Below are 19,136 nucleotides of genomic sequence, written 5' to 3'. Positions count from 1 at the left end.
TAAGACTTGCATCTGTGTGTTTCAGATATTGATATGACACTGACTGTAGTGGAAGCAAATCATGGAAAACAGCACAAAACTATATTCTACCTACCACACAAACTCAAGAGTGCTACCTAGCGGGGACACCTTTATTTTATTGGCTATATAACCCTGAATCTATTCAACAAAATTCTCGTTCGTAAGTGCTGCCTGCCACAGAGAAGACAAGTTCATCAATAATTTGGAAAATAAAGAGTACTTTGGTAACTTAATAAGAGATAAAGTCATAATCCAGATATGTATTACATAAATAACCAAACTCAAGAAGCCAAGTTGTGGTAAACCAGGAAAGCTGTGGAATTACATTGATGATATCTCAGATCTGTCCAAGCTGAAACTACGTAAACTGGAACTGCCAGGATTTCTTAGCTCTATCTGAGTGAATGTTTGCCAGTGTCTTAACTGATATTTTCTAGATTGTAGCTACAGAAGACTCTGGATGCAGCCTAACTGCCTACTTCCTGGCATCTGAAAAGAGGGACGGCAGACATTTAGCACAGAGTCATTACCAGAGATGTCTGATAGGCAGAGACGTGTGTTTCATGGCAACCAGTACTCCACCTTGATCCAGGTACAGAACACTGTGCTCTTCCTCAAAGATCTGGAATAAAAAAAAAGCATATATTTAAATCTATTTTCCTTAGTATCAAGAAAACATCATAGTTCTTTAAGTATGATCATGACAGAGGATAGGTATGTTTTAAGGAAGTTACGGAGTAGAGGAAGACATTCTGTACCGAGACAGTTCCTGGTTGGGTTTTTTTCTTGTTTGGCAGGTTTGGGGGTTTTTTAGTTTTTCCAGGTCCTTGGAAAATGCATTCTGCCTCTGCTTGACAGAAAGTTAGAAACATGAATTTTTGCAAGGATTAACAAGTTCCCTCCTTTTGATGACAGATTTTTGTTTAAAGAAGAACTTCACGTGTTTGCATGTATCTGGCCCTATCTCACATAAGTGATGGAGATGGAAAAATGAGGGCTGATCAAACACTGTAAAATAATTAGATTCTTGGAATATCAAAAAAGATTTTCTTTTCCTGTGTCTTTTTTTGTATTGGGTCTCTGCAAACATCTGCTCTCTAGTTTATATAGCAGCATCTGTCAGTGTGGGAAAGTTACTCTTTCTCTGCATGACTTGATATCCCATCCAGAAAAGAGGAATAATAGAACTTCCCGTTCTGAGGATAAACACATTAAAGGGTAGCAATGCTTTGTAAACAGATGGGATGCCACTAAATATTAGGAACTTGATTTAACTTCATCATCCAGTCTTTTTCCACAATTAATGGAGAGAGAGGTAGCTTTGGAACAAGATGAACTGAATTCTGTCTTTTTCTCCATTAGGTTAAGAGCAAGGCAAAATAATTCGATCATATGAACACTGAACTTTGGACAACTGAACTTAGGTGAAATGAGTCCCACATGGAGTGAGGGAAAGTAGGCCAGTGCAACTGCTGATTCTTGGGAAAGTATAATCGTGGATGAAGAGAAAAATGGTTTGAGCGGTACAAGGCATGTACAACAGTAAAAGGGAACACATTCTCTCTTCTTAGTATTCATATTTTAATCTGTTCTCCTTGCTACGGGGTTAAACTGAAGTCAAAATTTGAGTAGAATTATAAAAATAATTTTTGGTTATATGAAGTCTAACTACATATTCAGTCTTTTTCTTTGAGCATCTCTCTATCTCTCAGAAGGGAAGAGAAATTCACCCTTTTGTAAAGATTTGCAAAAAGGTACTCTGAACCAAAAGAAACAAAAACCCAGTGACAGTTTGAATCTACTTTTATGACAATTTCCTATGAATAGTATTGAAACCTGTGATCCTGTCATTTACCTTTCTCCAAGTGTTCCCAGCATCAGAAGAAACAAACATGCTGATGTCATTGTCTGATAGTTCAGCACCTATATTACCTGTAAGACGAGCATTGATTAGTGATGCAACACTCTAAGAAACAGTAGAATTAGCAAATCAGGGGAGTAAATGTATTTATTTACCTTTTGCAATTATAGAACTTCTAGTTTTGGGAAGAGAAAGAGGGGGAAAGGAAAGGAAAGACTTTCAGTTTGAAGAAAATAAATATAAAAGATCCAATCCATACAGCTCTACACACTTCCATATGCAAAGGAAATGCCCTGATTTTAATCTTATGTTCACGGGAGTAGAGGACTAGAAGTGATCTCCTTGGTCTTGAAGGCCAGTTTCCTTAAAAAACATATGACAAGTTAAAGGTCCATAAGGACTTCTGATTGATAGCCTTCCTTCCTTCCTAATACTGGTGGTGTGACACCCCACAAGTCCCTCAACACCCTCCACACCCACCAAAAACTCAAGATTTTGTCAGTGTTTGCAAAGCATACACAGGCAATCTTTAAATGTTTCATACCTGAAGCTACAATAATACTGGGGGCAGTGTCTCGGCTGGCGATGTTTCCTGAGGTATAGGGATTCTCTGAGACCTTCAGGTGAAGATGAAGGGAGCAATAGGGCTATGGAGAAAGGGGAAATAAAAGTGAAAAGCAGACACAACATGAAATGCATGCTCGTATTTCTACAGGGTTAGAAATATACAGTGTCTTTACGTATAACTTCCTAATCGCTGCATTCAGCCACCCTTAAAAAGACAGGGCCACTGTCCTGGTTCTGTTGTGAGAGAGGGATCATTTTCTGACACAACCCATTCTCACCAGGAAACTGATAGACTAGGCTGAAACCCTCTCACAAGGACAAGATCTTTAGGGCTGTACCCACAAAGGAGGCAACCAGGCTTGCAAGGGCAGGTAACGGTAAGGACTACCTAGCTCCCCTGGCTCCCAGCTCTCTTAAGAAGCAAGAAAGGCTGCAGATATGATGAAGTGACTCTCAGAGCAGCAGTGTCCAAGCTATCTCTGCAACGAGAAGCAATATTACCCTATCAAAGTGGTGCTGAGTCACCACTAATTAGCCATGAGAAACAACGTAATTCAGACAGTGCCATACTACTTCTTGACTCTGAGTATTTTTGACACATGACTCTGTTCTGCACTGCACCAAGCAGAAATACCAGGACTGGAAAGTGTTAGTTTAAAAGTTGTTTAAAACAATGCTTCATTGCCCCATCTGGATGTGACCTCTGAGATTTCAATACAAACACATCATGGAAACCTCACCTGTTATTGATTTTGTATGTCAGGTACTCAGATAAGACAGGAGTGGTACAGAATAAATCAGCTGAGCAAGAAGGTAAGACAGAGAGGCAGATTTCCAAAGTTGCCATTACAATTCCCTCCAAAACTGTAGTGTGATAATTTCTGAAAATTTCTGATAATTTTTGCCTTCTCTTGGTTTTTATTTTCAGTATTTTTTCTTCCAAACCTCATGAAAAGCCCTTCATGAAACATGCTAAGGGAAGTGAGGCGGAAAAATACTGGTGAGAAAACCTGAAGCAAACTGACCCAATAGAGGGGGACATCACACAGGAACACAAATACAGCAAAGCCCATGCTTCAGCTTGCATGGCTCTGGAAGATGAGCAAGAGAAGCTATACAGAAGGAACTTCAGGCTCTAAGGTGGCAGGTCTTTCTGTCTAATATCAGCTGCCTAAAGGCTAGGTCTGCAGCCCCAAAAGTTTTGTAGGCTTCCTCTGCAGAAAACCTAGCTCCACAGGTCACTGGAGGAAGATCACTTATCCATCCCATCTCAAAGTAGGTGTTTATGACTCTGAAATGAAAATCCCCCTGTGGAGAATGGCAGGGGGTTTTGGCAAAGGCACATAAGGGTGGTGAGGAGGGATGGGAGCTCTCACTTATGTGAGACAGGAAAAGGGGACATGGGCTGTGCAGAAGGGAACACAACCTGCCAAGGGGAATGTACTGAGCAGCCTAACTCTAACTGACAGGCTTGCGAGGGCAGCCGCTGGAGGAGCCTGGGGGCACAAGGAGGGAGTGGAAACCAAATCGAGCTGACATGCATGCAGGAAGTGGAAAAGCACTGCAAGAGCATGAATTCTTTCCTTTTACATTTTTATACGTTGTGAAAAGACTAAATACAGAACATATTTTTTTAAACTAACATAATCCAAACCCACTTCAGCATTTTGAAGACGGTAGCTAATGGCAGCAACTCAGCCAATTCCCTACTCTGACAGATTAGACCTCGTTAGACTCAAATCTTTGTGTTAGCAGAGGTTTTCTTTCAAATTTGTCTCATTTCACAGATAGAGTACACAGAAATGGAATAAATATCTGAAATATTAAAAGCCAGGTCACCTGTCTAAATGGTATTTAAGTGACTTCATATTGGTTGGAGTGCAGTAATGTCTCTAGTGACAACTGCATATAGTGTAAAAACCAACCTCTCCACTCTAGCCAAACACCTAAAGTTACTGCCCCGGCCATCTCGCATCCTTACCATGGCAACATTCTCTTCTCCATCCCTGATGTACACTTTCTCCATCTGTATCCTTATATAGTTCATCGACAAATATTTTTCCAGACTGGTTTGTGTTCCTCCTCTATCTCCCACAGCTTAACTCGTATACAGACATCTCAGCTTTGTTTTTTTAGAATTTCTGTCAATTGTCTCTATCCTTGTTACCAACAGGATACTGAAATCATTATTGCCATCAGAATCACCAAATTTGGGGTTCCCTGTCATTGCCTAGTACCCAGCTGTGCTAGCTGCTGCACAGACACCAAGGGAAAGACAACCATTGCCATGGAGCATTTACAACCTAGGTAGAAGATAAAGCATGAATGACATGGTTCATTGCTCTGTTCACTGCCATAGTTCTTACAATCATGCTGGAGTTCATGACTTGCTTCCTAATATTTTCAAGGCAGCACTTTCATGCTTCCCTCTCAGGAGGCTCATCAGTCCTTAGTAAAATTTCTCATAAATACCCACAAACCCACTTCTTGGCTGTTCTGCAAAGCCCACCTGAACTGCCTCCAGTGGCATGACACATACAAAACAGCTCTTAGCGGCTGCCCCTGATCAGGAGTGGGGCAAAGTATTATAACACAAGGATGACGCTAAACATCATTCACAAACCTGGGGGTAATCACCGTATTTGCTCACCTGCAATAGCAAGGAGCAATGAAAAGAGATAAATACTTCCAGGAGAGGTATTCAAAACACCTCACTTAGATGCTTAAATTATTCTGTAGCAGATGGCATGAATGTCCCCTCTCACGAGAAAAGGGTCTTTGTCCTGAAATCCCTATAATCCACATAGACAAGACAAACAAAATGTGGGAGGGAATAAACAGATGTCTGGGGAAGGCAGGCATAGAGAAAATAAATAACTTGCCCAAGGAAATGGGAGATAGGCTTAAAAATTGAATCAAGATTCTCCTGAGATTCAGCCCTGTGTTTTAACCACCAGACCATCCTTGAAAGCTAATTGATTAACTCTCCTAGACAGATGCCCATAACTTGCAAGATAGATAGAATTACTCCTCAGTTAACCACTTCACAGCACAAGATAAGTATCAAACAAAACCAGCATCTTTGGGATATAATACCTTGGCAGCTATTTTATGAAGATTAACTGTATTCAGCTTAGAAAACAAGTGGTATAAACAAGAAAAATAAAACCTTGGGATTAGATGGAATTTCATTGCTTTCCTCCATGTTCATTATTCAGTACCATCTCACAAAAAATGCAAAGAAATTCTTTGAGTTGCTTTGAGAAAAAAACACCTCAAGCGTACTGTCAGTAGAGAGATGGTTCCGTCTGGCTCGCCTTGTGTTTCAAGCAGATTCCCTCTTAACCTTCTTAGCTGCCAACTTAGCTGCTATGTACCCATTTCTGCATTAACTCTCCCTTAGTTTAGGTTGAAAGACCAGATGCACAGAGGACACAGCATTGCACTTGCAGGCCAGGGACCATCCTGTCACTCTGGGAAAGGGTAGATCCCATTCTGCCAACAAGCTGGAACATACATCATTGCTGTGCCCCAAGCTATTGCTAGAGACAATTATGCTGAAAACCAGCAGCGTGAAAGCATTAGTATCTGCCATGGAGTAAGGATGGGAGCTAAGCTAGATGTACAATAGACTATTAAGAATTCATTTAGCTATGCCAAGGAAAAGCAGGATCATGCCAGGAACAGTAATATGTAGAAGGAAAAGGAGCAACTGACCTAAGGAGGTAAAACTTCTGGTGATGCAGGGGTACACAGAATGTGGCTAAAGAGGCGAGTGAAGTTTGTGAACTGTTTAAATACTACAGCTATGTCACATTGGCAAGGAACAGAATTGCCTCAGAGCAGGGGACAATTCATTTTCTCCACGTTTTCCCTCAGCAGAATGCCCTTATGGATCCCTGACATATTTCCAGACATGTACATTTCCAGTGCTTTTGCTTTGAAAATCTGCCTACCACTTCCAACTTCTGTGGTCTCTTTTCTATCATTTCTTGAATGCTTGCATTCCATATTCTGCCTTCATCTTCCCCCACCATTAAGTGTGAAGCTCAAATCAGATTTTTAAATAGCTTGTCTCTCTCTTGCAGGATTGCTATTTTACTTTGTTGGTTTGGTGCATTTTCTGTACCGCTATCCTCCCTTTCTCTTGCAGGCAGACCGCCTGTTCCTGTAGAAGACCTAACAAGTCAGTTTAGTTCAGATTTCATCTATTTGCTTTCTTGCAAATTTGCAAGTTGACCACCTGAGACCCTGTATGCTCAGCTGATGATCTGTGCTCTGCTGCCATTCTTGTAGCTTGTGACAACCTAAGCATGAAGGAGTACTCAGACAGCTCAGACAATGAAATAAACCTCTTGCCTGTTTTACCTGATGTAAAAGGGAAGAGGAAAAATAAACATGGCTAAACATTCCTCTGGTCTTATCACAGGGAAGGGCTGACTAAGTTCCTTTCCGTTCTCCTTCTGGAAGGGCAAAGACTGAGCTACACAGTTTAAGTTCATTGAGCATTTGTCCCTTACCACCCTGAAATCATGGACCAATTTCTACGGATGCCCACAGATCTGAGATGCCCACCCCAGCCCAATTCACAGTCCATTTAAGAAGTGGTTGCTTTTCAGTGCGAACAGGATGACAAGCCTACATCGAGCTTGCACAGGTGGAAGCAATTCTCAGAGCAAATACATGGTTGCATAGAGAGCAAAATAAAAATGAACCAGTATTTAAATAGTGGTTTGTGCACAGTGGAGCTACAAGGATGTAAATGCAAACCACAGAGAAACAAGAACTTCTCTGGGTCAGTTATCACCGTGTCCCTACACGTGCCCACACTTCTGCCCCTGCTTATGACCCCTTGCCTGGCTTGTTCAAGTTTACCACCCTCAAGGGAATTCCAGCTTGTCCAGGCATATCTGGTCTAATTTTAAATGAAATGAATTGTGTTCTCAGGTGCCCATGAGTATAGTAGTAGATACAGTATGGATGGGAAGGCTTAAGGGAGCCATAATCCCCTCTCTCCGTAAGAACCATCCAGTCCTGGTTTCTACACAGTCATATGACTACTTCCACTATATCGTGGATAACTACAGTGGCAGCATACCCTTGCATATAAAATACACAGTTCCTGCAAACGACTGTTCCATAAGGACCCCACAGAGCAGTACCTCTGGCTCATTTATAACCACAACAGCAAGTCAGATCTCTCTTGATCAGTGCACAACAATACCAAGAAAGACCTTGTCTCAGAACTCAAACTTAAAATTTATGGAAAAATAATGTTTACTTTGATTATTTTACTTGTCCACATGGTTTTTATTTCTTCTGCCTTGCCAGCCCCCTAAATTATTACACTATCTTATCATATAATAAAAATCTTGGGTTTCTGATAAAATTAGACATAATTTGAAAAAGTCAAGGTATGGGTTTTTTACCGAATATGTTCACTTGAGTTAAAACTAGATTACAATCTATTTGAAACACAAAGGCTTCTACACATAGCTCCTTCCAAAAAAATTCAACTGTTTTATGTCTGCAAAGTTTTCTGAATGCCATCTTTTTGGTTTTTATCACATAGAAAGATTTAATTAAAAAATGCCCTTAGTTACAATTTTTAAAAACTTGGAAGAAGAAAACAAACCCAAACAAATTTAGTCACGCTCTGATATAACTCTTCTGTTTGGCCCCCAGTCCTCCCTATTTTATTTTTTTTTCCAAACTGGACAGAAAATGAAAGGCTTGCATTTTGGCTTAATCAAAAAATCAACTATTTGAATTCAATATCAAGTTATTTATTCTTTGCTTTTGCAATAATGCATGGCGTTCAGTTAAGAGATTAGTGCAGCATTCAGATACTTACCACAATGTACAAAATATAATACTGATTAAGATTCTAAAAAACTTACAGCCTCAAAATGGGAAACAACATTTTTTTTCTCATGGGAAACAACATGCAGGTACCAGACATCAGGAGGAAGAGCAGTCTAAATAATGCCCCTGATTCTGCCTGTAACTATGTTAGAATTTGCATAATATAAAAGCTATTGGGAATCCCAAAGGCTGGGGTTCTGAGTATTATCCCACTACCATGTATGGATTATATTGGTTGAAAAATATGTTGAGATCAGTCTAAGCTTTCTAATTTGACAGAGATCTCCAATTCTATTCACACTGCTTGTATTTCACTTTCACCCTTGGAAACTGTTTGCATATAATGATGATTAAAGACTTATCTATATGTTGAACTATATCACTAAGTACAGAGATAGATACAATATACACCCAACACATAGCTACACATATATTTGGATGAATGTGTCGATTCTCACTTCTAAGCTCAAAGAGAAAATGATAAATATTAATACTGCCAACAGAGCAGCCTGAAAGAAATCAGAGCTCTCCTTCCCTTTGAGCCTGTCTCAAGTTATTAGGTCCCTGAAAGTTTCCGAGCTACAATAGCTCACTCCTCCCATCTAGCGTCCAGAGAATCAACTGCGCAGAAACGGCATCCAGCTTCACCTGCTGTTTAAGGGGAGACCATTAGTTGTGCAGAAGGAAGCTGATCTACGATGCTTCCTTTTGTTCCAGAAATTAAATTAAATTAAGCTAAATTACGATGCCAGCTCTTGCAATACCACCTGGCAGCCCAAGCCTGATGTACTGCACTTTTAATATGCAGTATTCCCTCCAAGAGATACACCGCATGGAGAGACGAGCTGCGTTCTCCTTCTTGTGTTACCTGGTAGAAAAAGATTGTTCTGGGATGTTACCACCCCCCAAATTCCCCTCCAGGTACTTACCAGGAGACAGTGAACGGGGTTTCCTCTCAGATCAGTGTCTGGAGCCTGCAACAAACTCCAGTCTCTCCCTTTATTGTAGGTGATGAAAGTTTTCACTTGGTTGTCAATCTTCTTATTAGCCAAGAACATTCCCTTTATCCCTGCTACCTAGGAAAAATTGACATGGCTGAAAAATAGATCAAGCCAATACAGGTTCTGTGCACGTGTCTCTCTTGCCCTGTCAAACCCAACAGGGAGCCGGTGACTGTGTCAGTGTGGTAGATGTCAGGGCAAGAATTGCCAAGGAGCATGAAAGGAAGGGAAATTGAGGTGCTGGGGACAAGATAAGACCATCACAGGTGGAAAGGTGACAAATGGAAAAGCAAGCTTATGTTTCAGAATAAGCACAGGAACATGGTAAGATATCAATGGCACTATCCGTAAAGTGACAACCTCTCAACTGTGTAGGCATCCTTTCCCCTGAAAGACAAAATATGCACAGGGCAATTATTTGCCTCTTGCACTCCAGTAGCAGGAAACAGCAGAAATTATGGTCTTGCAAAGAAAATCATAACACACACATAAACTTGCAGTGCAGTGCTTGTATTCTCATACAGCCTAAGACATTTCATCTAAGGATCCCAATGTGTTTCATAATCATCAGTGTTTCAACAGGATAACTTGGGCCACAGAGGTATTTTTATTATGGTTTCGTGTTTTGAGGAAACCAAAGCACTGGTGACTCAAACAAGGCCACCCAGAATGCTAGTTATAGAGCTAGCAATGAGATTCTCATTCTTTTATTTTTCCTGGTGTTTTACCCAACAGCTTTCCTCCATAGACCTGCAGGAGGGTTTTGTAAAGATGTGATGCTAACAGACTCACATTGGAACCAAGCCCAAAAGTGTCTTATTGGGGAGAAAAAAAAGTCAACCTCAAACCACAACTCACACTGCAGTATGTTCCCATCTTCTCAGCGCACTGAAAATCAATAGCCCAATAGCTGCTGCAGCTTGCGAATGAATTTGTTAGGCTGTCATTCTGCAATGTGAGTGCTGCAATAAAAAGTGAAGTCGGGAGAAGGAGGGGGAAAGTGAGAAACTTTTTGGTTTACAGCAAGTCTGTTCAGTCAGCCACCCATCTCTTCTTATGATGTAGAACTAGTACACAGAATCATTCATCAAAACTTTTTATTCATAAAAATTACTTAAATGGCATCATGTGGCAAATGGTTACACAGCAGATTCAGAGTTTGTTCCAGCTCAACTGATTTAATTATGTGGCTGGACTTGGATGCTACAGCTCCCAGTGAATAGGACCTTACTGCACTTTTAGTCACATGCTGTGGGACTACTAGTGTACAGTGCATTGGTACAGTACATTGGTGTACTTAGTCATTCCAAATAGCACTTCCCTGCTTGAGCAATGGCACTGAATTTCATTTGAAGTTATGTAAAGACTTAGACATGACTTGCTATAATAGGCAATAGTCTTTAAATTAAGTAGTTAACTAATTTATTGTTGATATAAGCATAAAAAGATAATCTTTTCAATTTCTTAGCTGGATTGTTTCATCCCACCCAACTAAATATTCAGGGTTTCTTTGTTGTAGTAGAAAGGCACCCTGAAAAGACAAGGGTACTCTGTTTCCCAGTGATACTGCATGAATAGAGAGGGCTGGAAAAATAACATAGTTCTGCCTTTACTACCAGAGGCCAGAGCCTATAGCTCCATTTGTACTTTTCTTTGTTGTCCTGAAATAGTTGTATTATATAGTCCCTGTGAAATGCTGGCCATAAATGATTAAAGAACATTTTATATATCAGGTGATAAATGTGTTCTGAAATCCTGTGAATTTTTCTTTTTATGATTCTAGTCATGGTCTGGGACTCAGAATCCTTTCCTGAGAAAGCAAAGTGTAACTTATACTGTCAGTCTCAGACAGCTTTATCTTAAAAAAAAGACCACACGCACTAAACATGTTTGTGTGCTGTCAGTAGGAAGAGATACACCTATTGCATATACACAATCATGACACACACATTGATCTGTTCATCCCTGCTGTTCATGCAGTTGTAAGTGAGAAAGACATATGCAAGTAAGTGTATGACCACCAGTGGTCAGAGAGAAAAGCACTCCATCAGCTCCCACACAGGCATTGTAGACAATCCTCACTGCCCCGAATGCATTGTGTGCAGTTACAAATGCTATCTACAGTTTTAGAAAGATTCATACAAAACACTCACACAACTCAAAACACATTCTTCACTCCCCATCACCAACTTTATACGTCAAACATACTTCCCATCCAAGATGCATACTGCTAAAAAAAAATAAGTCCCAGAGTGACAGGGATATATACCATAGCTATAGACACATCTCCTTACAGTCTGTTATCACTTCAGTCATGGATTCCCACAGGCAGGATTGTCTTGCTGCGGACCAGTCCAACTACGGAACCAAGCAGAGCCATACCACATCACTGGAGAGGTGCAGAAACTAGAAAGGGCACTCAGACCCAATGGCCAGTGATTCTTGCTCTTCCCTTGTTCTAGAAGATGGTCTCTAGGACAGCCGTTTTGTGACTGCAGACCCACTGAATGCTGAGTCCAGTGTGCTACTGATGAAGTGGCACTGGAAGGTGGTGGAGATGAGAGCTATTCTCATACCCTGCTCTGTCCAACATGCAGAGGGGGATAATAGCGTCCCTCTAGGAGTGGTCTCATCCTCTACAAGGTCCAGCAGCAGAAGAGTCCACACACTGAAATAACAATCTCTGAGTGAAAGGCTCCTGATGATTTACAGGAGAAGAGAAGGGAGAACATGATGAGGCACCATGAAAGAACTTCTATTTTCTCTTCATGCCCAATGCAATTCCCCATTGAGCAGCACTGAGCAGATTTATCCCTGATGTAAAAACAGTTTAGGAATCTATGCACGCAAACACCTTCACTACAATGCAACCAGAAGAACTTAATTCTAACACCTGACAAACATACATACAGACACGTGCACATTAAACAGGTCTTTCTCTGGCATCTTCTCAAATAATCTTGCTTTTCTAAATATTCTGCTGTCACCACAGAAGGACTCATTTTGCAATCTCTCCACTTCCTTTTAATTTATCTATGCATTTTTTTCTTCTCTCGTCTTCATTTCCATTTACCCCTAAAGCATTCATCATTTGCAACAACCCTACTGGGAGAATCACGCTGGATGGCTTTCTGTTCCCTTCCAGCTAGAACATCAAATTGAAAGGAAGGTTTGCGCCAGGTTCAGTGTCAGCCAATATTCTTTCTATCTAGATAATCAGCAGATATGACGCTACAAGTCTGATTCCATCAATTTCAATCCAGGTTACTGTGTGGTGTCAGCCTAATAAAACAAAACAAAGGCTTTTCTTCCCCCCTGGGATGTAGGACACCTTTACATAATGCAGTGAAACTGCTTCTCAAGCTGACAGTAATAAGAGGCAACAGTTTTTCCATGGGCTGCCAGTGCTGCAGAGAGATTAATGGTAAAAATCTCCAAATGACTGAAGTGCCAGTGCCCATCCTCCTACGGTTCATCTGTATTTATGTACAACACTAGGGCTCTCTGTTTGGGCAATTCAAGGTGGTTTCCAAGTAAAGGGCAGCTGAAGGCAAACTACATAGCAGAGCTAATATTCAGCTGGTGATGGGCAAATATGGGAAGCATCTTCATTTTCAAAGGAACTCAGATCTAGTTCATCGTCTTTATTCTAAATGGTAAGAAAATCCCATGACGGAGACCTGAAAAAAGAAGCTGACCCTCAAAACAGCAGCTGAGGACTGAATTTCTACTTAGTTGAGTGCTGTCTCCAAGAGTAAAACAGGCAGCAGAGCAAGAGAAGTACAAGGGCACATTAAAAGTCCTATTCTTAGGATCAGTTGTCATAAAAGACAATGTAAATTGGCCTTTTTACAGGTACCTTAGGCAGAATGTACTTGTCAGAAAAAGGCTCGGGGGTAAAAGGGACATCGAAATGAGGTAGGAGAGTGCCCATGCTCATGAGATAGCCCAAGATGGCATATCTAAAATCACTTCAGGTCCCAGAACAGTCCAAGCTGAGAAATGTCACAAAGATAGCTGAAAACTGTTGTCTCTCCTTACTTCTAAAACAAGAGATTAGGCTGTCAGAAATGCAACAAAAATTAGAGATTGATACTATTCAGAGTGTTGGGAGCTTTTAAAGCCATAGGCTGGACCAATGTTGGTCAGGAGGACTTTGGCTGAGAAACTTAAAGGGTTCCTCTTAGGGATTGAATGAACTATTCCACTGCATCTTCCGATGCCTATCTACCTGTGCATGAAAGACCTATGAGCTCACCTGAGAACCTACAGGAGAATACAGCAGTGAACCTGTTCATAGTATTAGGCTGGGCCTAAATTCAACACCTGTGTAAAACCTGGCCTTGAAACTCAGCGGATTGCACTGAGGCCCTTAAGCAAAAGGAGGGTAAACCCATGTGTTTAGTTACTTTTTGGCTCTGCTCTTCACACGCATATTATGAGACTAATGTGCAAGAAGGAAATGGTACTGGCATCACGTGAGCTCCTGAGATAGCAATGAGATATTTGGAGTCATGACATACCTCATAGAGGTCAATCATCACATTCCCCTCCAGCCCTTGACTACTCTTGACATTTTCCAAGGCCAGGGTGAAGTACACCCCTCGGGTGTCAGAGATATACAGATTGTATGTGTCGTTCTGGTTCCACTCTTGTACAGCTGCAAACACCTGATTCTCATCGGTGCTGATAACATGCATGTCCTGGGGAAAGAAAAGAGAGGAAGGTTACTAGAGGGACCTCTGCTCCATCATTTCCAAGGGCACCAAAGCAATTGTGGTGGAGCAAGGGATATATTTAGGCTGGAGTTTAATCGGAAACTGTAGAGAACGCTCCTGTAAGCAGATAATCCCATCCAGGAATATTTTACCCTAGCTATCTTCTGCCAATTTTCAAAGCAGTAATTAACTCATGAGGTGTTAACTGAACATTTACATTGGCAGTACAGTGTTATACAGCAGCACTTTCCCCCCCTTGCACCAACACTGTCATTTTAATGAGTACTTTGTTGGGGGTGGTGGGGGTGGTGTTTATTTAGTTTGCACTTTTTTTCTCATCTGAGTGATTCCACTTGTGACTGTGGAATCACAGATATTAAAAATGTGGGGTTTTTTTAAAAAGAAGAAAAACGCAGCATCTGAAACACCTGCTTCTTGCCTAGCATTCAGAAACCAAGTTTCTGAACTGATACAAGGAGAATCTCATGGGTTAACATCTGCAGCCAGTACTGCTGTTATTTATTATTTCTAATGACAGTGTTGACTAGAAGCCAAGGGCCTGGACCACTGTGCTGAACACTCCCCCAAGAAACGTAACAGAAAGACAACCCTAACCCTCACTAGATGTAAAGAGCAGAATTGTAGTTAGATCACTAGTGTTATGAGTAAGGTTTTGTTTTAGTCTGTTTGTTCTGTGTGTTACAGCAGGCAGGAAGGAATGAAAAGATTGCATAATTAAAGAAAAAGCAGAAACTATTAAACCTGATTCCCTCTTTCAATGCCTGGAGAAATTATTACCCAGTGGAAAAAAGCCACCGAGAGCGATTGTTATAATGAAATTCCCAGGCTCTATCTGCCCAGCACAGGCATCCCGAGTTCTTTGGTGCCATAAAAATCTGTGGAGGTAGGAAAAGAAATGCAGATTTCTTAGCACCAGCTGATTCCCAGAAGATTCAGCTGTTCTGTCTGTTTTGGGCAGATATCCCAAAGTTATTCTGCTTCCATGAATCTCAGCCAGGGCTTTCTATATGCAAAACTGGGAACTTTATCAGAAAATATACTCTTTGGAAGCTGATGCTACTTCTTCCTTTTGTTAATAATAGCCTTTAACAATTCACTTTCTCATGGTTTTGTAGGGGGAATTAACACTTCCAGATGGAGCCTTGTAATGTAAAGATGAAAAATAATGTAATGAAGAAATCTAATCTATAAATTTGAAAGTGGATTCACCATGAAGTTAAGATTCAGAACAGTTGTTTGTTCATCCAGATTCAGATCTGAGGATGGAGTGGATATTCACTTGATTTACTTGCTTCTTTGCGATGGAGAAAAATGTATTCCAGAAGATGGGCTGGTTTTGTGGAGGAACACATTGGCTTAAATCCTGAGGCAACAGGAAAGGCAATATAAGTCCCACTGCCTTCTACTAATTGTGGTTGTGTATAGATATCCTCTCTTAGCTCCAGCTGTGCTAGTAGAAGTTAATGCTGCAGCTGTTTGTCAGAGGGTCCTTATTTCAGACTGTCACCCTAGTCAATCTGCTGGTAGATCTACATGAGTAGGTGTTTCCAATGTGCTTCAGGCAACGTTGGCTAGCACAGCTCTAATCTCAAGTTTAAACTTTTGCATATGTCCATATACACATGGGTAGACCTCTCTATAATAAGTAAGACTATACCAGGGAAAACTAAAGGCAATTTCATGAATGCTTAAGAAGCAAATAATTTATTCACTAGATGCTTCCTGAGTTTTGATCAGATCATGCTGTTAGATGCAAGTCTAAAGAAGACCCCAGTAAGGCTGAAGGAATTTAAGCCTGGAGAAGTGGAGATTGAGACAGAATTGGCATAATATACATACTGCAGAAAGTAAAAAATGATAGTGTTCCAACTGTTTGCCTTTGGGGATCAATTAACTTTTCCTTTTAATATGGCCTTGTCCAATAGACACAGTAACAATGCAAAGCCTTGATAGAAAGGGATCAGTAAGTATATGGGCATCAAACAGGTCTTTGACCAACATCAGGAAATTTTAGTTTCCTCATTGGGAAAATTAAAATTAATCAGCATATCATATTAACTTCTATTTTACTTTTTTCAGAGTGGGGGTTGCTTTTTTGGGGGGAGCAATAACACAAAAAGACAGTCTTTGTCTTGATATGGAGCAAGAGCTTCACTGCATGTTCCACTACTACAACAGATGTTTGTTTCACCTCCCTACGGAAAGGGAAGAACAGGAAAGTGAAGCCAAGCATCTTTCTCAAACAGTCGTTGTCATCTTCAGTGGCTCCCCATGCATCTGCCTACTGAGAGCCTGAGCTTTCCTTTCTCTGATCCAGCACATACTGGAAGTACATTAATATGCAGTTCTACTATCTGTCCCTCTTGCCCTTCCAAAGACAAAAGTAAGAGCATGATGCTGTGCATGGGTTTGATCAGGCATCTACTCAAATGACTAAAGGCCAAGGCTTTCTGAATTACTAAACATGCTTCAATTGCCCTTTTTGCACTTGGTCAGGGAACTTTTCTTCCTGGCAAGATAAATAGCAGGGATGTGTAATGCCTGTTTTATCCTGTCAATTACTGGGACTGTCAGCTCTTTTTAAGGTCTGTATTTAAGATTTTTTTTGTGGTTATTGCTTCTTCCATCAGGACGTGTATCCTGAGGTTGAAAGAAGGTGATGAATTTAAAACAGAGGTACCACATGCACCCATCCCATCAGTATTCAGCCCAGCACCAGTTAAGGGCAGGTCTTTTTAAAAGAGAAATTGCTTGGCTTGCTTCAGTATCACAGATGTCTGCCCAGTGCATTGGTCTAAAATGGAGTGAATGTACCCTGTGTGTACATTTGAGGTGATTATCATGAATGACATTACGGAGTCTGTGACAGAGCCCACATTGTGGTGCTGTGGTACAGAATAGGCAGTACCAACCCACTGGTCAACATCCCTGCAGAAATTAACAGGTCTCAGTAAAGACCATTTACAGGGTTAACACAACCTGTATGCACATATGCAGGCATCTTCTTGTATGGGAGAGAGTTTCAAGTTCATTTAGGCTTTTAATCAAACTGGCTACCAGGCTACCAATGCCAACAAGAAGAATACTTTAGTTTTGATTTGCTGCAGGCCATTTCTGCCTGAGCAGCAGTATCACCTGCCAAAGCTGCCTGCCTTCGCACCCCTCCAGTTTAGGAAGAGTGACATGCAGAAACAAAAAGCTTGGTATTTCCGTCTTCAATTTCATAAGTCGCGTAGTACTGTTTACCATATTTGGCCCCTCTTTCTTAGCTGAAGGAGATAAAACAGAATTTAGGCATGAAAGAAGCTGTTTGTTTCAATTCCTTGAACAGTATAAGGCTTTGTGCATTTTTAATAAAAACAGCTATCCTGCTTTGCTAGCAGCCTCCTAGACAGCCACAGCTCCACTGTAGCTCCTTCCAAGCCAAATGTAGCTCTTCGGTCTTTGAAGATACTCCAAGATTGTGACAAAGCATCTTATCTCCTTAAATATCTGCCTTTTTCTTTAGGTCAAATAACATGAATGTATTGTTCCAATTCCTCTTCTCTGAGAACACATTGCAATTTAATTGTAGTGCATTTCCCCTGGCTCTCCAGAGATCTCTTTGAGAAGGTGGACAGCTGGAAAAGTAAGCGTGGGCTAAAGGAGACAACCTGTTCAGAGCAAGCAGGTTCTCTACAGATGGCCAGAATCAGCTGTAAATGACAATTTTGATTTGGGTGTTACAATAACCATGCTATAAAATACAACTCCTCTGCTACGGGCTACTTTAAATAATACCTGTTTAAATTTATCTGAATTGACAGAGTAATTCCCTCCTGCTTGGACAGGAAGTTTCAAACCAACCTATCTTTAAACATGACTGAAGATTTGGGGGTAGACCACAGGTCTCCTGTGTCAGAGCCAAGAAGATATCATGGCTTCTGGTAGGGTCCTCAATGTCCTGTAAGCTGGGTTTTCAGGCGATGTAAACAGGAGCAAAGAGTACAACAGCAGAGTAGGTAAGGTATGGCATTGAAGACCTGGGTTTGAGTTGCAGTCTGGTTATATGAAAGCCACCCAGTCAACCCACCATAAACAGGTCAGTTGGGTTGAGGAATCAAAGACAGCCAGTTGTGATATTAGCCAAATTGTCCCTTTTAATATTTCCACCTACAAAATCTGGTGCACTTTCAACTCCTAGGAACAGGTTGACCTTGCACTTTCTTTTTTTCCTTTTGACAATCCTTGCTTAACTTCTGGGAATGCATTTGTCTCCAGATGTTAGACCTTACATAGAATCCACAAGATCATTTGCTACCTTTGAGCTTAAATTTCATTTAAGCCAGACTATATCAAGAATGAAAAGGCCACAAAAAAGAGAGAAAAAAAAATCCTCTGTCTTTGTTAAGAAGCTATTACGAGCCCAGATGCAAAATGGTGATTTCTTCAAAATGGAGCCAACATTTTATATAGGTCTTTAAAAAAAAAAATCAGCTCCAGAAGGCAGCAGTAGCCTTTCAAGCTCCAATGCTAATTCACCATTGTTCTTAATTAGGGAAGATATGGAGCAGACACACAAAGACATCTCTTTGCTTGGTTCCCATTAAAATCTGCTAATGAGGCACAGCACAAAAAGCAACCCACACAGGATAGGGACAGGAGAAGGGCATTTTAAGACCAAAAAAAAAAAAGAAAAAAAATATAGAGTCCTCTCCAAAACTTAATTAACTAACCATAAAGAAATGGTAATTGACAAGGACTGTGGTATCTGTCTACATTTCATGCTGATGTCCTTGACTAGCCAAAGTGCTGACATTGTTTTCAGTCCTTTCTTGCTTGCAAATAGTCGGTTAAAGAAGAATGACATTTCCACTCATTGCATGTCATCTTGCAGTTACTTGTGTTGGATTTAAGAATTTCTGTTCAATCAAAATATCTGTAGGTTCATATGGGCATTCCAGCAACAACAACCTACCTTGGGCAAGGAGTACTTTGGCAGCTTCATCTGTGCAAATGCATTCCTCCTGTAAGAAACGTAATAATGTGGTCTTCCTCCTGATGTCAACTATGAGAGAAGCAGGAAAGTTATCATCAGGATTT

The 19,136-nt window shown here is 40.8% G+C and overlaps 1 protein-coding gene across 1 annotated transcript in view; it reads right to left on the bottom strand.

The window, feature by feature from the left end:
* Positions 1–19,136, bottom strand: part of SORCS1 (sortilin-related VPS10 domain containing receptor 1) — a 310,060-nt gene that overhangs the window by 54,800 nt on the left and 236,124 nt on the right. The window contains exons 9-14 of the mRNA XM_010564989.1: positions 19,012–19,101; positions 13,839–14,018; positions 9,244–9,390; positions 2,427–2,529; positions 1,877–1,953; positions 552–643 (exon numbers count right to left, since the gene is read on the bottom strand). Of these exons, the coding sequence (XP_010563291.1) occupies positions 552–643; positions 1,877–1,953; positions 2,427–2,529; positions 9,244–9,390; positions 13,839–14,018; positions 19,012–19,101 (689 nt within the window). The remainder of the gene's footprint in view (positions 1–551; positions 644–1,876; positions 1,954–2,426; positions 2,530–9,243; positions 9,391–13,838; positions 14,019–19,011; positions 19,102–19,136) is intronic.

The sequence above is a fragment of the Haliaeetus leucocephalus genome, unplaced genomic scaffold, assembly GCF_000737465.1.
Source record: "Haliaeetus leucocephalus isolate CR32 unplaced genomic scaffold, Haliaeetus_leucocephalus-4.0 Scaffold184, whole genome shotgun sequence".
NCBI classification, from domain to species: Eukaryota; Metazoa; Chordata; class Aves; order Accipitriformes; family Accipitridae; genus Haliaeetus; species Haliaeetus leucocephalus.
Note: the sequence above shows the minus strand (reverse complement) of the source record. Positions and strands in the feature narration are given on the sequence as shown.